General features: G+C 42.7%; 1 protein-coding gene and 1 pseudogene across 1 annotated transcript in view; one reads left to right on the top strand and one right to left on the bottom strand.

Annotated features, from left to right (window-relative positions):
* The window catches only part of AVEN (apoptosis and caspase activation inhibitor), a 186,838-nt gene extending 177,425 nt beyond the window's left edge, over nt 1–9,413 (bottom strand). The window contains exons 1-2 of the mRNA XM_090268334.1: nt 9,406–9,413; nt 1,905–2,415 (exon numbers count right to left, since the gene is read on the bottom strand). Coding sequence (XP_090124460.1) covers nt 1,905–2,415; nt 9,406–9,413 — 519 coding nt within the window. The remainder of the gene's footprint in view (nt 1–1,904; nt 2,416–9,405) is intronic.
* An 8,824-nt stretch (nt 9,414–18,237) lies between these two features.
* LOC150016215 (actin-related protein 2/3 complex subunit 3 pseudogene) lies at nt 18,238–18,700 on the top strand (annotated as a pseudogene).
* The last annotated feature ends 241 nt before the right edge of the window (nt 18,701–18,941 follow it).

Raw genomic sequence — 18,941 nt, 5'->3', positions numbered from 1 at the left:
TGGTGGTAACAGCAGTAGAAGTGGCTGCTGCCACTGTTACTTATGCCCCAGGCGCTGGGCCACGCATTCACATGCACTGACACACTGAATCAAACTGTGAAATGAGGAAATCCTAAAAGAAAATAAAGATGGAATTTTAAAGACCATTCCAAAACAGATAAAAGCCTAAAACTGTAATACGGTTACAATATTATCATAAATCAAAAAATATATATTATTCATCCTCTAAATGACAGACCATCATTTTACTCAACTTAGTTCAACAGAGGTGAATGAAACAGAAGCACCTTCATTCACTCACTTTAACAAGCTAAAGACACTTGTTATTAAAGGTCTGTGCGCCAGACACTTTACTAAGTAGCAAAAGTACCATTACTACAATTACTATTAAAACATGATCCCTGTAGCCGAGGAGTGTCTACTTTGTTCTCAGTAAAGCAGTGACTGGGTCACAAAAATGTAAGAGACAAAATGTAGTGGACTCAAGGGCAGCAGGTGTAAATCCCAGCTCTGCCTCTAGCTATGACAGCTTAGACAAGTCAGTTAACCTGTAAAACTCAAGATGTTACATATATACATTTATATAAGATAAAGTTGTTATAAAGTTGTTTAAACAGTTTTAAGTTGCTTTGAAAGTAAAGTTGTTATAGTTACTTACACATATGTAAATAATGTTGTTACAAAGGTAGAGCATGATATACAGTGCACACTAGTTGGTCTGAGTTTCCTTTACTTCCTGATAAGCTGACCCTGAGAATTCCTTCATACCTCACTCAAATCTTACTTATTACCTACCTTGATCCCAACAAGGTTAAGTATGTTACACTTGAAATCTTAATTTTTATAATTTTTTTCCAACTCTGTATTTCTGCATACAACTACTATCTTCAGGGACATTTTACCTACTGTGCCCTTAAGATATTTTAAGTATTTCAGTTATAGGAAATTTTGCCTCAATTAAAAAAAAATGTTTTAACCTATCCACATGAGATTTCAAACCATAAAGGCAGTTTTGTACTATAAATGTTAAAATAACAGAAAAACAGCTTATAAAAAGAGTAACCTAACTACTTTTGCTGGAAGATCAGCGGAGTAAGAGTTTGCCCATATCATTCCCTGCTGCGATCTCTAAGAAATTTCCTTATGACCAAGACTGATTGATCATATTGCTATTAAAATTAGGACCTGATTACTGAAATATTTGCTGATTGAAAATTCAAAAGGACGATGGCCAGTGACCTGATTCCTACATATATATAAGAGAACTATATGTACTATTAAAAAGAGAGAGAACTATGCATCGGATCCCACCCCCAAGTACCGAGTCCAGTCCATCAGAGGCATTCTTTCATTCAGTAAACATTTATTATGCACCTACTGTGTGCCAGCGATTGCACAGTGAACACAACAGACAACAACAACAAAAATCCTTTCTCTCCTAATAACAGGAATGTCTCCCCGTAATCTAAGGCTGCCCAAGTCTTAACTCCTGGAGACCAAGCCCTGTCCTCACTCCCACCCCACAAGGGTCAATCACACTGACACTCCACTAGAACCCCACGGGCCCCTGAGGCTTGCAGCCCTGACACACAGCCTCGTCCCCTGGGTTCTTAACCACTGCGGCCCGGGATCCCTGGGGCACAGCAGGGAAGCCTTCGGACCTGACAGCTGGGTTCCGTCCCGCTGGGAGGAGGCGAGGGGCGCACACTTAGGCCCACCACGTGCCTGCCTGCCCACGCGCCCGCCAGCCTCGGCCTGTCCCGCGCAGGCGCCACCAGCGCCCAGCCCGCGCGCGCACGCGCGCGCCCCACCGCCGTAAGCCACTCTAGGATCTTGACTGGGAGCCTGGACCCCACCAGCCCCAATTTCGCGCAGTCCGGACCTTCCCAACCATCGCTTCTTACCAGCGCTCTGGCCCCGGTGCCGCGGCCTCGCAGCTCCCGGTGGCCGCCTCGCTGGGCACCTCTTCCTCGGCCTCCGCGACTTCCGCGGAAGCCGCGACCACGGCCCCGGTGGCCGCCTCCGTCCCCTCCGCCTCCTCTCGCCACCGCTGCTGTGGCTCCTGCCCGCTCACGGCCTCGGTCCCCTCCGGGCCGGTCACGGCCGGACCGGCGACCGTGGCCGCCTCGAGCTCCTCGGTCCGCCTGCATCTGACCGCTGCCGGCGGTGCTGAGCGAGCAAGCGCCAGGCCACCGCGGAGACGCCCTTGCCCCACCGGAAGCGGGTCGCACGGAGCACAACACAAGCGACTGGGCTGGGCGGCTGCAAGCGCAGGGTGCGGAGCCAGGGATGGAGGCCGGCGGCGGGGGCGGGGTGGCCCGGGTCCTGGCTGGCTGGGGAAGGCTGGGGGCGCCGATGGAAGGCCCGGCCACTGGGAGCCCGCAGTGAGGGACAGGGGTGGGGCTGGGGGTGGGGCTGTAGTAGGTAAAGGACAGGTTATAAAACAGTTTGTATAATATAAACTCGTGTGTGCTTTTTTGGAAGACTAGAAAATACAACTGTGGGTGTATTTGCATAAAACATCTTTAAAAATGTATTCCAAAATGTTAACTGATTGTGTAGTGAGACAGCGAGTTAATTTTCTGTTTAATCTGATTATTAAGAATGAATATAATTTTTAAAAACTAGACTGAACTCGGTATTCAAGAGGAGGTATGGAGGAAAGGCAGGGTGGGTTTCGAGAGGTGGGTGTGGACTGCAGCGAGTATCCGGAGTGGAGAAAACAGTACAAAACTTGTAGGTGGATCCAATGGGCTGAGGTCCCCAAGAGGATTTTTGTAGAAATCACTGCTTGGCTCCCTGTTATTGAGCATGTGAACCTTAAATTCACCTCACAGCCCGGTTATCCTTTTGCAGATGAGGAAACAGCCCTAGAGAAGTTACCTCGCCTTAGGTCCCGCAGCACAGTAGTGGTGGAAGTAGCATTCCAACTCACTGCAGTCCGTTCATGTGTTTCGCTTATTCAGTAGAAAGTTCTTGAGACTCATCCATGTTTTATGATTTAATGTTTTGCTTCTTCTTATGCCTAAGTGGTAGTCCATTTTATGGATCAGTCTATTTTTACCCAAGGGGAAGAAGGGCAATTGGTTAACTTTGTATTACAGAAACCACAGGACAAGAATAAAAACAAGGACTTAAAATGTCCATCATCCAGTCAGCATTGCAAAAGAAGTGTGTTCTTCCTTCCTACTCTTTTCTGGCCCTTCACCCATATATATACACGTGTTTAATACTACTTATTGCTTCAGGTGTCTACTAGATTTTTTTTTAAGCCATTATCTCTACCCTCAAGTAGCTCACTTCCCACAAGAAAGATACTCCTGTAAACATTATTGCAATCGTGTACTGAGTACAGTGAGGGGTTCAAGGTGAAGGCCCAAGGGAAGAAAATTTAAAACTATGCCTATGTGAGTCTGTTGCCCAAGGCTTCATGAAAAATAGACCCTTAAGGTAGGGCCTGAGGGTTGAGCAGGCGTTTCATAACTGGAAGTAGGGGAGCTTTCCAGGCAAAGGGAACCACTGAGAAAGGTGTGTAAACTGGAGAGATGCCCAGCCTTAAACGTGGTAATACAGCAATTTCCAAGCACCAAAGGCCTTTGTAAGTCCTTTCCACATAGTACTTCATTTAAATCTTACAGAAGCCCTATATAAGGCCGCACTGGTGTCTATTTTATAGATGAAGTATCTAGGAGATAATAACTAACAATATTGCACAGCTAGTAATGGAATGACTGGATCCCAGAGCAGTCTAGCTTCAGAGTCTTGCTCTGAATCACTATACTCAAAAAAGTATTATATGGAGAATTCAAATTCTATCTGGAAGCAGAGCCATTTGGAAACCACTAGAATAATCTAGGTCACAAACAGAGTCTGAATTAAGTTGAGAACCAAGGAGGCAGATAAAAGGACAGAGGAGATGAAAGAATTAGTAGCTATTCATGTCCAGTTGTAAGTGGAAAGGTCATGGGACGAGAAGTTAGGGTTGAGGCCCGGGTTTCTGGCTTGAGTGACCACATAGTTAATGCCATTAGTCAAGAGAAGGAATGCAGAATCAGGGGAGAGGATGTTGTCAGGATAATAGTATTTTTTTTAACATTGTATTCTGCACTTTTCTGTGTTGCTTTTTGTATTAACATTTTAGTCAGTAGATGCTTCTCACACTTATTTCTTCAATTTTTCTTATTCTTTTTCCTCTCCACTGTTCTCCAGCCTTTCCCTTTTTATTTATTTCTCCAGGCCTGTAGGCCCTATTCCACCACCACCCCTGTTTCCCCTTGTCTTGACTTACAAAATGAGGGTTCACTGTGGCATTCAGGATTAAGTTGTTCATCCCCATGTTCACCTTAACTTCAGTAATTCCACCTCTAGAGAAACACTAAACAACAGGAAGATGGGAAGAGTAGAAAGAATTGTATCCTTTTCTCTACACACCAGAGGTGCTAACAGGAGATACACAGATATGAACAGTATTTTTAAGAACCCAGTGGACAACCTGGCCCCCCAACCCTTGTGTGGCCAGAAAAGATAATGGTTTGGTACAATACATTGATTGTCTCTTCCTATTTCTACGGTCAATGACATACAGTTGATAACTTGAAATGGGCCACGAAGGGAACTGTTACACCACAGAAATGGGCAAGTTTCTGCAAATCAGGGCTTTGTTGGCCTTGGGGCAGAAACAGATTGTTAAATTTCCCAGCACACCACTGACTTGGGCTCTCACCATGGTGAGCATCCATATAGTAATCTCATGCCAGATATTAGCATAAACCAAGAGTTTCTCAACTTTGGCACATTTATGGCTAGATGATTCTTGTGGTGGTAGCTTGTCCTGTGCATTAATGCTTAAGAGGATCACAGCCTCTACCGTTCAGTAGTCTCCCCTTACCCACAGGGGAAATGTTCCAGACCCCCAGTGAATGCCTGAAACTGCCGATAGTACTGACCCCTATATGTACTATTTTTTCCTGTACAAACATATCTATGATAAGTTAGCAATAAAAATAAAACAACTGTGACAAAATACCATATTGTATTATACTCACCTTTTCACATAAAAGAAGTATTTTACAACTTCTTTGGCATATTCAAATTGTCAGCATCACTATTGAGCTTGGGGGCATTATTAAGTAAAAAAGGGGTTACTTGAACACAAGCTCTGCGATACTATGACAGTCAATCTGATAACTCAGACAGCTGTTAAGTGACTGAGGTGCTGGTAGCCGACACAGTGAAGGCACCTGAACAAGGATGATCAATGTCCTGGGTGGGAAGGACCAGGATGATGAGCGATTTCATCACTCTACTCAGAATGACATGAAAGTTAAAACTCATGAACTGTTTATTCCTGGAATTTTCCATTTAACGTTTTCAGACTGTGGTTGATAGTGGTTAACTGAAACCACAAAAAGCAGAACCACAGAGAAGGGGACTACTCTAGTTGCTACCCACTAGGAACCCTACCACCTAGTTGTGACAAAAATGTCTTCAGACATTGCCAGTTGTCCCCTGAGCAACAAAATCATCCTGAAAGAGAACCGCTAGCACAAACGGATTTAACTATGAAACTGTCCCTCAAGAAGCCTCTAAAGCTGAAGGTATTTTTTTTTTAATTTTATTTAAAGTATATTTTATTGATTATGCTATTATAGTTGTCCCATATTTTTCACCCTTTACCCCCCTCTGCCTGGTACCCCCTTCCCTCCAGCAATCCCACAACTTAGTTCATGTCTATGGGTCTTGCATATAAATTCTTCAGCTTCTTCATTTCTTATGCTATTGTTATCATCCCCCCCCCACCGCCATCTCTTTTGTACCTACCAATTATGCCTCTTAATCCCTGCATCTTCTCCCCCATCCCAATCCCAGCTGATAACCCTCCAAATGATCTCCACATCTGTTCCTGTTCTGGTTGTTTACTTAATTTGGTGGGGTTTTTTTTGTTTTTTGTTTTTTTTAGATTCAGTGGCTGATAGTTGTGAATTTGTTGCCTTTTTAATGTACATGATTTTGATCTTCTTTTCTTAAATAAGTCCCTTTAGCATTTTATGTAATAATGGCTTAGTGATGATGAACTTTTTTAGTTTTACCTTGTCTGGGAAGCACTCTATCTGCCCTTCCCTTCTAAATGATAGCTTTGCTGGAGAGAGTAATCCTGGTTGTAGAACCTTGCATTTCCATCACTTTGAATACTTCTTGCAAGGCCCTTCTTGCCTGCAAAATTACTTTTGAGAAATCAGCAGATAGTCTTACGGGAACTCCTTTGTAGGTAACTCTGCTTTTCTCTTGCTGCTTTTAAGATTCTCTCTTTATCTTTAACCTTTGGCATTTTTTTAAGTGTATTTTATTGATTATGTTTTCACAGTAGTTCCAATTCTTGTGCCCTTTGCTACCCTCCGCCCAGTACCCCCCTTCCCTCCAGCAATCCAACCACCCCTTAATTCACATCCATGGGTCATGCATATAAGTTCTTTGGCTTCACCCTTTCCTATATTATTAACTTCTCACTGTCTATTTTGTACCTATTGATTATGCTTCTTAATCCCTGCACCATATCCCCATTTCTCTCCCTCCCACCTCCCAGCTGATAACCCTCCAAATGATCCCCATACCTGATTCTGTTCCTATTCTGGTTTGCTTAGTTGGATTTTGTTTTTATTTTTTAGATTCAGTGGTTCATAGTTGTGAGTTTGTTGTCATTTTAGTGTTCATAGTTTTGATCTTTTTCTTAAGTCCCTTTGATATTTCATATATAATGGCTTAGTGATGATGAACTCCTTTAGCTTCACCTTGTCTGGGAAGCACTTCATCTGCCCTTCCATTCCAAATGATAGCCTTGCTAGATAGAGTAATCCTGGTTGCAGGTTGCGTTTCATCACATTGAATACTGCTTGCCAGTCCCTTCCTGCCTGCAAAGTGTCCTCTGAGAAATCAGCTGACAGTCCTATAGGCACCACCACCCCCCGCAGGCAGCTCTCCACCTCTCTCTTGCTGCCCCCAGTACTCTCACCTTTGACATCTCAATCATGATGTGTCCTGGTGTGGTCCACTCTGGGTCCAGCTCCTCCGGGACCCTCCATGCTTCCCAGACTGTATGTCCACCTCCTTCGCAAAATTTGGGAAGATTTCCCCATATTTTTCAATTCTTGTTTCCTCCTTCTGCACTGGTTGACTGTTTTTTTAGTTCTTTATGTTCCAAATCATTGCTTGAACCCCAGTTTCCTTCCCTTCACCATTGGTTTTGTGTGGATTTTCCTTCATTTCACTTAGCATGGCCTTCACTTCTTCTCTTATGCATCTGCCATACTCAAGCATATCTGTCAAGCCTGTGAGCATCTTTATCACCAGCGTTTGGAATTCTGTGTCTGTTAGGTTGTCTATCTCCCCATCACTTAGTTCTTCCACTGGAACCTTGATCCATTCCCCCTTTTGGGCCATACTTCTCTGTCTCCTCATTCTGACAGGTTCCTGTGTTTGTTTGCCTCCACATCCCAGGTAGAGCTGTCACTCCTGTTACATTGTAAGGGGCATTGACTTAGGGATTCATCAGTACAAGGCGACCTGTTTCACCACGTTGTGGCGTTGTATGTGGGGGATGGGTCCGAGAGGGAACAATGCTGCCTGCCCAGCACTTGCCCCTTTTCCAGGCACTTCTCCCACTTCCGCACTGGACTGGCGCCCCTCTCGCTGCTGCCCTGGCCGTCATTCCCAGAGTGGGTGGGTCTGCAGATGTTCTAGGACTGTGGGGGCCCTTTAAACAAGTGGACTCTGCTGAGAGACTGGCAGTTTCTGCCTTCACCCCACCCCCACTGGTCTGCACAGTCAGAAGCAATGAGGCTTGATCTTCCCCAGTGCTGGGACCGTGAGTTGCGAGGTCTGGTGAGGAGCTGGGAAAGCTCCCCAGGTGTCCCTCCTGACTTTTTAAAACATGTGACTGCGCTTTCCACTGGCCTGCTGCTGCCACCACCACACCACGTCCTCTCTGCCCCGGCTGCGCCCCTCCTACCTCTCTGGATGAGCATTTCTTCTTTATGTCTTTGTTTGCTGGACTTTCATGCAGTTTGATTTTCTGGAACTTATGGTTGTTTCTAGTTTTGAGGTAGTTGTATTCCTTCTTAGTTGTGGAGGGAGACGCAGTGTGTCTGTCTACGCCTCCATCTTGGCCAGAAGTCCTTGATTAGTCAACCTTTGGCATTTTAATTATGATGTGTCTTGGTTTGGCCCTCTTTGGGTCTAACTTGTTTGGGATTCTCTGTGCTTCTTGGACTTATATGTCTATTTCCTTTACCAAATTAGGGAATTTTTCTTCATTATTTTTTCAAATAAGTTTTCCATTTCTTGCTCTTTCTCTTTTCCTTCTGGCATCCCTATGATTCAGATGTTGGCACTTTTGGAGATGCTCCAGAGTCTTATACATTTCTCATTTTTTAAATTCTTTTTCTTCTTTCTGTTCTGGTTGAATGTTTATTTCCTCCTTATGTTCCAAATTGTTGATTTGAATCCCAGCTTCCTTCCCTTCACAGTTCGTCCCCTGTGGGTAGTTTTTTATTTCACTTAATGTAACCTTCATTTATTCCCTTATGTTGTTGCCACACTCAATGAGTTCTCTGAGCATCCTTGTTCCATTTAGTTCTTTTTCTGGGGTTTTCTTCTATTCTTTTATTTGGACCATATTTCTTTGCTTCCTCAATTTGGCAATCTCCCTGTGTTTGTTTCTGTGTATTAGGTAGAGCTACTTTGACTCCCTGTCTTAATGCAGCTGTTAAGTTGTATGAGGCAGAGCCTTAGGTAATTGCCAGGGTGGGGCAACCCGATTTACCACTTTGTGGCTCTGTGCAAGGGGAGGGGTCAGAGAGGAGGCAATGCCACTGCCTGGCTTCTGGAGGTTTGCCTGGCACTTGCCCCATTTCCAGTCACTTCACCCACTTCCAGTATGTGACTGATACCCTTCCAGCTGATGCTCTGGTGGTGAATCCTGGAGTGGGTGGGTTTGCATTCATTCTAAGTCTTTGTGGGCCCTTTAAACAGACTCTGCTGAATTTTCTTTCCCCACCCCCAGCGCCAGTGGTTTTTACAGTCAGAGGTTATGGGGCTTTATCTTCCTGGCTCTGGAACCCTGGGCTGTGCGCTCAAGCCTGGGGCTGGGATCACTCCCTCCCAAAGTATCCCTCCCAATTTTTATCACCACGTGTGAATGTGGGATCGACCGTTCTGACACCACCACCTCTCCACCACAACTCCACATCTGTGCTCCTCATACCCGATGGATGAATGTGGCTTCTTTAAATCCTTGGTTGTCGGACTTCCAAACAGTTCAATTTTCTGGCAGTTCTGGGTGTTACTTGTTTTGAAGTTAGTTGTAATTTTTCTTGTGGTTGCGCAAGGAGGTGAAGCATATCTACCTACACCGTCATCTTTACCATAAGTCTGAAAGGTATTATTATGCTTGTTTTACAGGTAGTCTTGTTTGCAGATAGTGAGAGCTAACATTTAACATCTACTTTGTGACTGGCACTATTCTAAGCACTTTATTCATACTAACTCATTTAATCTTCATAATATTTCTATGAGGTAACTACTATTATTATTCCTATTTTACAGATAAGAAAACTGAGTCACAATGGAGATAAGTAATTAGCTCAAACTAATGAGTGACAGAACTGGGATTCACACCCAGACACTCTGGTTTCAGAATCTGTGTCCTTAAGTCTATGCCACAGATGCCATCAGAAGTCCAAGGACTACATTAGTCTCCCCTCCCCCATCTATTAAGTCAAGGATTTTGTTTTTGTTTTTGTTTTTTTCAATTCAACCAGTAGTGTTCCAGATGTGGAGGATTCTGTGGTCTGGTGCTAGCACTGCCTAATTGGAGGACACCGTTAGTGGAAGTTCTTTTAACTAGGATGTTAAGTATGCTTTCCTCATTTGCTTCTGGTCAACATAGAAAAGATGTCTGTCATCAGTATGAAAATGCCATGCAAGTCCCTCCTGTGTTGCAAGAAGCCAGAGACCTTTTGATTTGATAAATACCAAAGGAAATGAAGGTTTTCTGGTATTGCTTTACTTGATAGCCCTGATTTTAAACATATGCCATTGCATGAATAAAAAGTTCCATTTTCCCTTAGGTAGTGTTCGTTAGATAGCAAAACAAAGTGCTGAATTACTATACTTTCTACACTTACATATACAACCTAATGTATTTTTTTAAGGAAACCCATTCTTTAAGGTAATAGTTCTCAAAATGTGGACTAGTAACATAGTAGCTATGTTATGGGAACTTGTAGAAATGCAAATTCTCAGGCCTCACCCCCACCTCAGAAACTCGGGGTGAAGCCCCACAATCAGTGGTTTAACAAACCCTCCTGGCAATTCTCATGCTGCTCACGTTTGAGACTCACTGTCTCAGGGTACTTTTTGAGCCTTCAAACATCACAAGAAGATTTCATAATCTTAGGCTAAGGCCACGGATCTTATCAGCTCTGTTTGATGAAAGTAGATGTTAAAATAGGTCTTTAAAAAAAAGGCACTGTCCCCTAGCAAATATAATTTTTGTGTAACAAATTCATCTTCCTGATTCTTCTCTTCACAGGCAGGCAGATTTTCTACAGTTTAGTCAATTTCTGATACTTGAAATATGAACAAGGCAAACTGGAAAATCCTGCTATGGTTTGTCAAAAAGATGTCTTTTCATTCCCATGTTTCTGAACGGCTGCATCCACTGTGGAAGGGTGTTCATGGGGTTCAGAGCAGGACTTGGGCAGAAGCTCTTTCATCAGGCCAGAATTCCCAGCCAAGAACCTGGTAAAGATGATGGCCAGTGAACTGCCTGACAGGTCACAAAGGTGCTTTGGCCTCCAGATCTGGGGTCAGGGACAGAGAACTCCTGAAAATGACAGAGCAAACTCCTAAGATACAGAATTCACAACTTGATCCCTTCTCTCTGCTTCCATCGTCACTCTCAACTGCTGACCTTGCTTTCGATTTCACAGAGATTGGAAGCAATCAGAAAAGAATGTCCACCATTGCCATTACCACAACCCACAGCGTACCTGTATCTGTACCCATATATTCTGCCTTCTGTCCTGTTACTGCAGAGGGCTCTCCGCTCTGGTGCAAAGCCAATGCCTCCATTGTTTCATAGGTCCTATCCCTGCTCACCTCCTTGAGGACATCTCTGCAGCAACTGCCCCTACCTGTCAGTTTGTACCTTCTAATGGATCATTCACATTAGCATACAAACATGCTATATTTCCACTTTTCTTTTAAAAAAAATTATTTATCCCGCATCCCAATCAAGTTTCTGCCCCATTTCTCTACTCCCTTTTATAGCAGAGCTCCTCGGAAGAGTCATCTATATAGTACTGTCTCCAATTCTCCCATTCGCTCTTTAATCCACACCACAGGGCCCTCATGCCTTCCCCTGCACCAAAACGGCCTAAGGTTCACTGTGATCTCCCCATAACAAAGACCAATAGTCAGGTCTCCATCCTAATCATTCTTGTTTTATCAGCCCCATTTGATACAGTTGATCACTCCCTCCTCCTTGAAGAATTCTCTTATTGTTGCTCCCAGAAAAACATGCTGTCCTTAGGAATTCAAATATGAATATATAATCCATATCATTAAGTCTGTTGGGAAGACTTAGATAAAATAGTGAAGAGCTTCTGGACTTCCAAACTGTCACATAAACCTATTTGTGGCAGTACTTTCCAGACTATTTCATGTCATGGTGCATGTAGAACACGATATTTTCCCAGTACTCAGAGAAAACAAGGCATACTGATCCCAATAGTAGACTCCAGGCCTGAGGGGGCACCGTGCATGCACTGAGTGCCTCCAGGTTATGCCCTCACATAAAGCAATCCCACCTCTGTTTTCCTTTCCTGCAATAAAAATAAAATTGTTTGATGTCAGTAACAAACTTCCCTGTCACTTAAATGCAGGGTAAAGGATTAGCTTAATTCTTATATCCTCTTTTTCTTAGAACAGTAAAAGATTAACACCTTCATATCAAGAACTGTGTGTCTCTTTTATACACCCCACAGCATATAGCACAGTGGTGAACACATGACATGTTTTTAAAACATGTCACATTGGCCCTGGCTGGGTAGCTCAGTTTGTTAGAGTCATCCTGATATGCCAAGTTTGTGAGTTCAGTCCCTGGTTAGGACACATACAAGAATCAACCAGTGAATGCATAAATGGGTGGAACAACAAAAAATCAATTTCTCTCTCTCTCTCTCTTCCTCTCTCTAAAATCAGTTTAATTTTTTTAAGTACAATAAATGTCACATTAAGATTCTCCAGATATTATTGCTTCAGCAACATTGAGAACTCATTTCTAATCACAACATACCTGTGGACAGCATTTCTACTCTATCAATCAAAAAAGGTTAGATATACTTCCAGCCAAGATGGAGGCGTAGACAGACATGCTGCGTTTCTCTCCACAACTAAAAAGGAATACAACTACCTCAAAACTAGAGACAACCAGAAGTTCCAGAAAATCAAGCTGCGTGGAAGTCTGACAAACAAAGATATAAAGAAGAAATACTCACCGAGACATGTAGGAGGGGTGGAGCTGGGGCAGAGAGGATGCAATGTGGTGGTGGCAGCAGCGGCAGGGGCAGCAGTGGCAGGCCAGCGGAAAGCGCAGTGACATTTTAAAAAGTCAGGAGGGACACCTGGGGAGCTTTCCTAGCTCTTCACCAGATCACACAGCTCAGTCCCAGCACCAGGGGAAATCAAGCCTCATTGTTTCTGACTGTGCAAACCAGTGGGGTTTGGGGCTGAGGCAGAAACTGCCGGTCTCTCAGCAGAGTCCACTTGTTTAAAGGGCCCCCACGGTCCTAAAACATCCATAGACCCATCCACTCTGGGAACAACTGCCATGGCAACAGCTAGAGAGGCACCAGCCCATACAGAAGTGGGAGAAGTGCCTGGAAAAGGGGCCAGTGTTGGGCATGCGGCATTGTTCCCTCTCAGACATCTCCCCCACATACAGCGCCACAACGTGGTGAAATGGGTTGCCTTCTACTGATGAATCCCTAAGACTCCACCCCTTACAACGTAACAGGAGTGACAACTGTACCTAAGACACAGAGGCAAATAAACACAGGAGCCCGTCAAGATGAGGAGACAGAGAAGTATGTCCTAAAAGAGGGAACGAGTCAAGGTTCTAGTGGGAGAACTAAGCGATGAGGAGATAGCCAACCTAACAGGTGAGGAGATAGACAACCTAACAGATGTAGAATTCCAAACACTGGTGATAAAGATGCTCACAGGCTTGACAGTTATGCTTGAGTATGGCAAATGCATAAGAGAAGTGAAGGCTATGCTAAGTGAAACAAAGAAAAATCCACACAAAACCAATGATGAAGGGAAGGAAACTGGGGTTCAAATCAATGATTTGGAACATAAGAAAAAAAAAACAGTCAACCAGTACAGAATGAGGAAACAAGAATTTTAAAAAAATGAGGAGAGGCTTAGGAACCTCTGGGACAACTTTAAACGTTCCAACATCTGAATCATGGGGATGCCTGAAGGAGAAGAGGAAGAGCAAGAAATGGAAAACTTATGTGAAAAAATAATGGAGGAAAACTTCTGAAATTTTGCAAAGGAAATAGACATACAAGTCTAGGAAGCACGGAGAGTCCCGGGCCAACTGGACCCAGAGGGGACCACAGCAAGATACATCATGATTAAAATGCCAAAGGTGAAAGATAAAGAGAGAATCCTAAAAGCAGCAAGAGAGAAGCGGAGAGCTGCCTACAAAGGGTGCCTATAAGACTATTGGCTGATTTCTCAAAAGACACTTTGCAGGCAAGAAGGGACTGGTAAGCAGTATTCAATGTGATGAAAAGCAAGGACCTATAACCAAGATTACTCTATCCAACAAAGCTATCATTTACAATGGGAGGGCAGATGACGTGCTTTCCAGACAAGGTAAAGCTGAAAGAGTTCATCATCACTAAGCCATTATTATATGAAATGTCAAAGGGACTTACTTAAGAAAAAGCAGATCAAAACTATGAACACTAAAATGACAGCAAACTCACAACTATGAACAACTGAATCGATTATAAAGAATAAAAACAAAATCAAACTAAGCAAACCAGAATTGGAACAGAATCATAGGTATGGGGATCATTTGGAGGAGTGGGGAGGGGGAGAAATGGGGAAATGGTACAGGGATTAAGAAGCATAACTGGTTGGTACAAACTAGACAGGGGGAAGTTAAGAATAATATAGGAAAGGGTGAAGCCGAAGAACTTATATGCACGACCCATGGACATAAACTAAGGGGGGTAGGATTGCTGGAGGGAAGGGGACTACTGGGCAGAGGGTAGCAAAGGGGGAAAAGATGGAACTACTGTAACAGCATAATCAATAAAATAAACTTTTTTTAAAAAAAAGGTTAGATAGTCCTTACTTTAAAACAGAAACCCAAAAAAGGCAAGTCTAGAACCTCCCTTATTCACACATTGCTTCATGGGTATTTCTTTCTGATATCAAATCTGATGTTACCACATGAGTTTAAACTATTTTCTCATTTTTTGTCTTTTTAAAATTGAGATATAACATTGTATAAGATGTACAATAAACCTAATTTCTGTTGATTTGTCCCTGAAAAGGAAGGATAGAAAAGAGTAGTGAAGAGACATTTAGGCATAAAGTTCCTCAAAGTACTTCAGAAAAGTAAGGTCTAAATCATGCAAAGCCTCAGAAGTCATGGTGGCCACTCCACAAGGAAGGGGATTCACTTGGTACCATGCTACCCTTTTTTGGTTAATGTGTTGTTTTGCTTCATTTGTAATTTATTGACAACAAAGAAACAAAAGTAATCTATCAAGGTTGGGAACAGGGAGACTTTTATTATTCTGGGATTCTTTGTCCTCTGTTCAATGGCAGGAAATAAACCTGGGGTGATTATTTGCTCTCTGCTCATGCTAACATCCTATAAGTAAACATACTTTCAACAATGGGAACTTTTAAAGTATGAGTAACCAAATAAGAACTCAGAAAGACTCTCATCTCCCAGATAACTACTGACATTGCGTTGCCCAAAAAGTCCGTTTATAGTTTTTTCCATAAAAGACACACTTTTCATTTTCACCAATAACTTTGATTGGGATAGTTTGAGTATGTTGGCTATCTCCTGCTATTTGGCTTCTAGTGGGTAGAGGCCAGGAGTGATGCTAAACGTCTTCCAATGAATTAGACAGCCAGCCCTACAGCAAAAAGTTATTTGGCCAAAATGTCAGTAGTACCAAAAAACTTTACAAACCACTTCTGACCTGTCCAGTCAGTCACAGCACCTTCTCCATACACTGAACAAATCATTTTTTTGCGTTCCAGTTGCATTTTACCCTTTCTTGAAATAATAAAGCATAATATGCCAAAAATTTGCATATTTTCTTCCACCTTCAGTATTTAAATGGCTGCACAAAAATTCACCAATTTTGATAAGATTTTTTTTTGATGCATGCTGATATCACAGCTGTCACAACACAATCTAACAGAATTGTTTTGAATGAAATTAATGACAACTAAGCACTACTAGAGCCATCTTATAGAAAAAACTAAATGAACTTTTTGGCCAACCCAATATTTCATTAGCCTTTGAAACACGACCCCAATCCCCACAAAAAGAAAAAAAAAAGTTACCTTCCATTAACACAATCTTTTTTTCTCAAAAACCTTTTAATGATTCAAAAAGTTTATTGTGGAGGACTATCATGCTTGACACTCAGTTTTCACACTCAACTATCACTCATAAAAAGAGATCAATCCTTCAGCCATGGAACCTACCTCACGTCCCAAATGTCTTTATCTGTAGAAAGATCTGTTCATTTCCAGCAGCTCGGGAATCAGGAAAAATTATGCTTTCAAAAATAAGGCAGGAAAAATGCAAAGAATAAGGGTAGCAAAGCTGGAGAGAAAATATGTATTAATTTTAAGTAGGAGAAAGAAAATGTACTCAAATGTCCTTGGATAACAGAAAGGGATCCAAATGTTACTGCACATTTTAGCTGGAAAATTCTAGTTTCAGCAGCAACTTTTGTAAGCTTTAGTTCCTCTTTTCTAGGAAGTTCAGAAATTATCCTCCTGGCCTTGTTTTTTAAAAGTATGACTCGTGGTCCCGCAGCATGGAGCACACCTGGGAGGTTTTGAGAAATGTGGAATTGCAAGCCCCACCTTTCTGCAGTTTAACAAAATCTACCACATAATTCATTACCAAGTTACATTTTGTGAAGCACTGATCCATCATTTGTAAGCGCTCCCAGGTGATGCCAATACTGCCCATCTATCAACTGCAGCTTGAGCAGCCTGGCTGCACATAAGAATTCCCTTACGAATTTCAAAATCATGTGATGTGCGTGTCTCTCCCACGCTGATTCTGAGTTAACAGGTCTGGGGTGAGACCCAGACATCAGTGCTTCTCTAAAGCTCCTGGTGATTCTAATGAGCCACCTATGTGTGATATGATCCATTTACCTAAACCAATCCTACATTTTATAATTAAAACCCCAAACTGACACTGGAATAGGACTTGGTTGTTTCCCTACACTATTGCATTAGAGGATTTCAAAACAAACTCTGTAAGGCAGACAGAGCAGATATTGTTATACCATTTAACAGATGAGAAAACTGAGGACTCACAAATCGGCTGACAGCAGCCTTCACTGTGCTAACTTTCAGAGCAGCTAAATTAATGCTATTTCCCTAGCTGAGAACAGAGGAAAGTGGATATCTAAAATTAATACAACGGCTGATGTTTTCCATTGTGAGTCTATAGGAAAAGCCTGAAAGCATCTTAAAGGATAAAGCATCAATTCCAATTTCTTAATTTTACATATGAGAACACTGAGGCCCAGAGATGTATCTCAAATCACAAGATTTTAGCCAAAATGAGAACTCAGATCTCCATACTCCCAGTTCATGTTTCCTACTAGTGCCTTTCCCAAGAGTGACCCATGGATTCCATAGGCTACTAACAGATGTTCCTCTGAAAAGGGTTAGACACACTACGCCACCTCTGGGTTAACCAAAGTAAATAGTGTCCTTGACTGCAGTGCCTCTCAGCCCTCACTGGGCTAAGGTGTCTTCTGTATATCTGAGAGCTTTATGTATAATATATGGCATTTTCTCAACTTAGACCATGGAACCATTTTTTTTCAATCAGGCATCTTGAAGTAGTCCTATTTGAATGAGCAGACTTTGAGGAAGACTGTGTTAGCTTTGGCACTTTCCAAGGTTATTCTGCTTCACTGGCTCGGAACAATTTGCTCTACCCCTACAGGGAGAACAGCTACACACACTAAAGGGAAAAATATCATTGGTACCATGATGTATCTCAAACAGCCAGCTGAAGGTAGCAAAAGTATTGCCTCGTTGTTTAATCCCACTTTTTCCCGTTCCCATGACAGGAAGTTGTTTTGATGTCTTTCTTGCCAGATTGCTTGCTACTCCGTAATGAATATTCCCCTGTGTCAGGCACTTAAGAGAAACACTTACCGTGAATTACCTCATTTAATCCTTAAAACATGCCTATGAGGTGAGGACTCTTATAATCTCCCCTTTAAAAGTTTAAACGTCTGAAATCTAGAGAGGTTAAGTAATATGCCAAAAGTCATAGTTCAAAACTATGTTTTCAACCTGAAGTTGCCAAATGCCAGATCCAGTTGTATAATTATGAGATGATGTTGCCACTATAAATGAGCTGCTTTTCCATTTATCAAAGTGTTATTCTGTTTATCAGCAAGAGAAAGACAGAAAGAGAAAGAAATTTTTTATATATATTTAAAGATTTTATTTATTGTACTTTTTAGAGAGAGGAGAAGGGAGGGAGAAAGAGAGGGAAAGAAACATCAATGTGTGGTTGCCTCTTACACACCCCCAACCAGGGACCCGGCCCACAACTGAGGCACATGTCCTGACTAGGATCTGAACCAGCGACCTTTGGTTTGCAGGCCAGCGTTCAATCCACTGAGCCACACCAGCCAGGATGAAAGAAATTTTTAAAGTATTGGTTCATGCAATTGCTGGGGCTAGCAAATCTGAAATGTGCAGTGCAGGTCAGGGGGCTAGAAATTCCAACCGGAGACAGTGTCATAGCCCTGAGGCCAGGGGCAAAATTCTGACTCCCGCCTAGCCTGCCCCTGCCATCGGACAGCAAGCACTGCACTCAAACCCCATCCTCCGTATCTGGGCTGAAACTTGGGGGTGGCCACCAAGATGCCAGTTTACCACTCTTTTCTCATGGACCCCAACATCAAACTCATTGTAAACATGGCACTATTGCCTATCAGACTTCAAGTCTGATGTCTTCTTCAAAAACTATACAAGTAACAATAAAGCTGATAGCACCTTGGTATGTATTATTCTCCACATTCCTGAGTGTCTAAAGAAACTCCAAAAGTGCAATTCCAAAACGCAAGGTGAGAAAGAAATGTATACACTGGCAATCACTAATTTTTCCATTTCTAGAGAGCCCAGTTTTCCCCTTAACACAATTTATGCCAACCCTGCAAACAAACAGGAAGACATGTGATGACGGCCCATTTACAGCTGCTAAGAGCAAGAGACTGGACTGAGACTCTGTGAGCAAGTTTTTGACCTTCAAAATGATAAACCTAGCAAGTGATGGACTTGCTTTGCGAAGAGACAATTCACGTACAAGAGTCTTTCAGGACCTTGACAGTAAAAGGAGCCTGGGCAGACACTGTTTCCACAGCCGTGGTCGGCATTTTACAGCAAGATGTACACAGTTCTTTGCCTTTATTTCTTAAATTTTTATACAGAAAAGGAAAGAGAACATGTCTTTACTTGAAAAGTTCATTATCAAGAATTTGGGCCCTAGCCACCAGTTAGCTCAGTTGGTTAGAGCATTTTCCTGAAATACCAGGGTTGTGGGTTTGAACCCCAGTCAGGACACGTAC

Source organism: Furipterus horrens, unplaced genomic scaffold (genome assembly GCF_987537825.1).
Source record: "Furipterus horrens unplaced genomic scaffold, mFurHor1.1.pri manual_scaffold_3, whole genome shotgun sequence".
In the NCBI taxonomy this organism is placed as follows: Eukaryota; Metazoa; Chordata; class Mammalia; order Chiroptera; family Furipteridae; genus Furipterus; species Furipterus horrens.
Note: the sequence above shows the minus strand (reverse complement) of the source record. Positions and strands in the feature narration are given on the sequence as shown.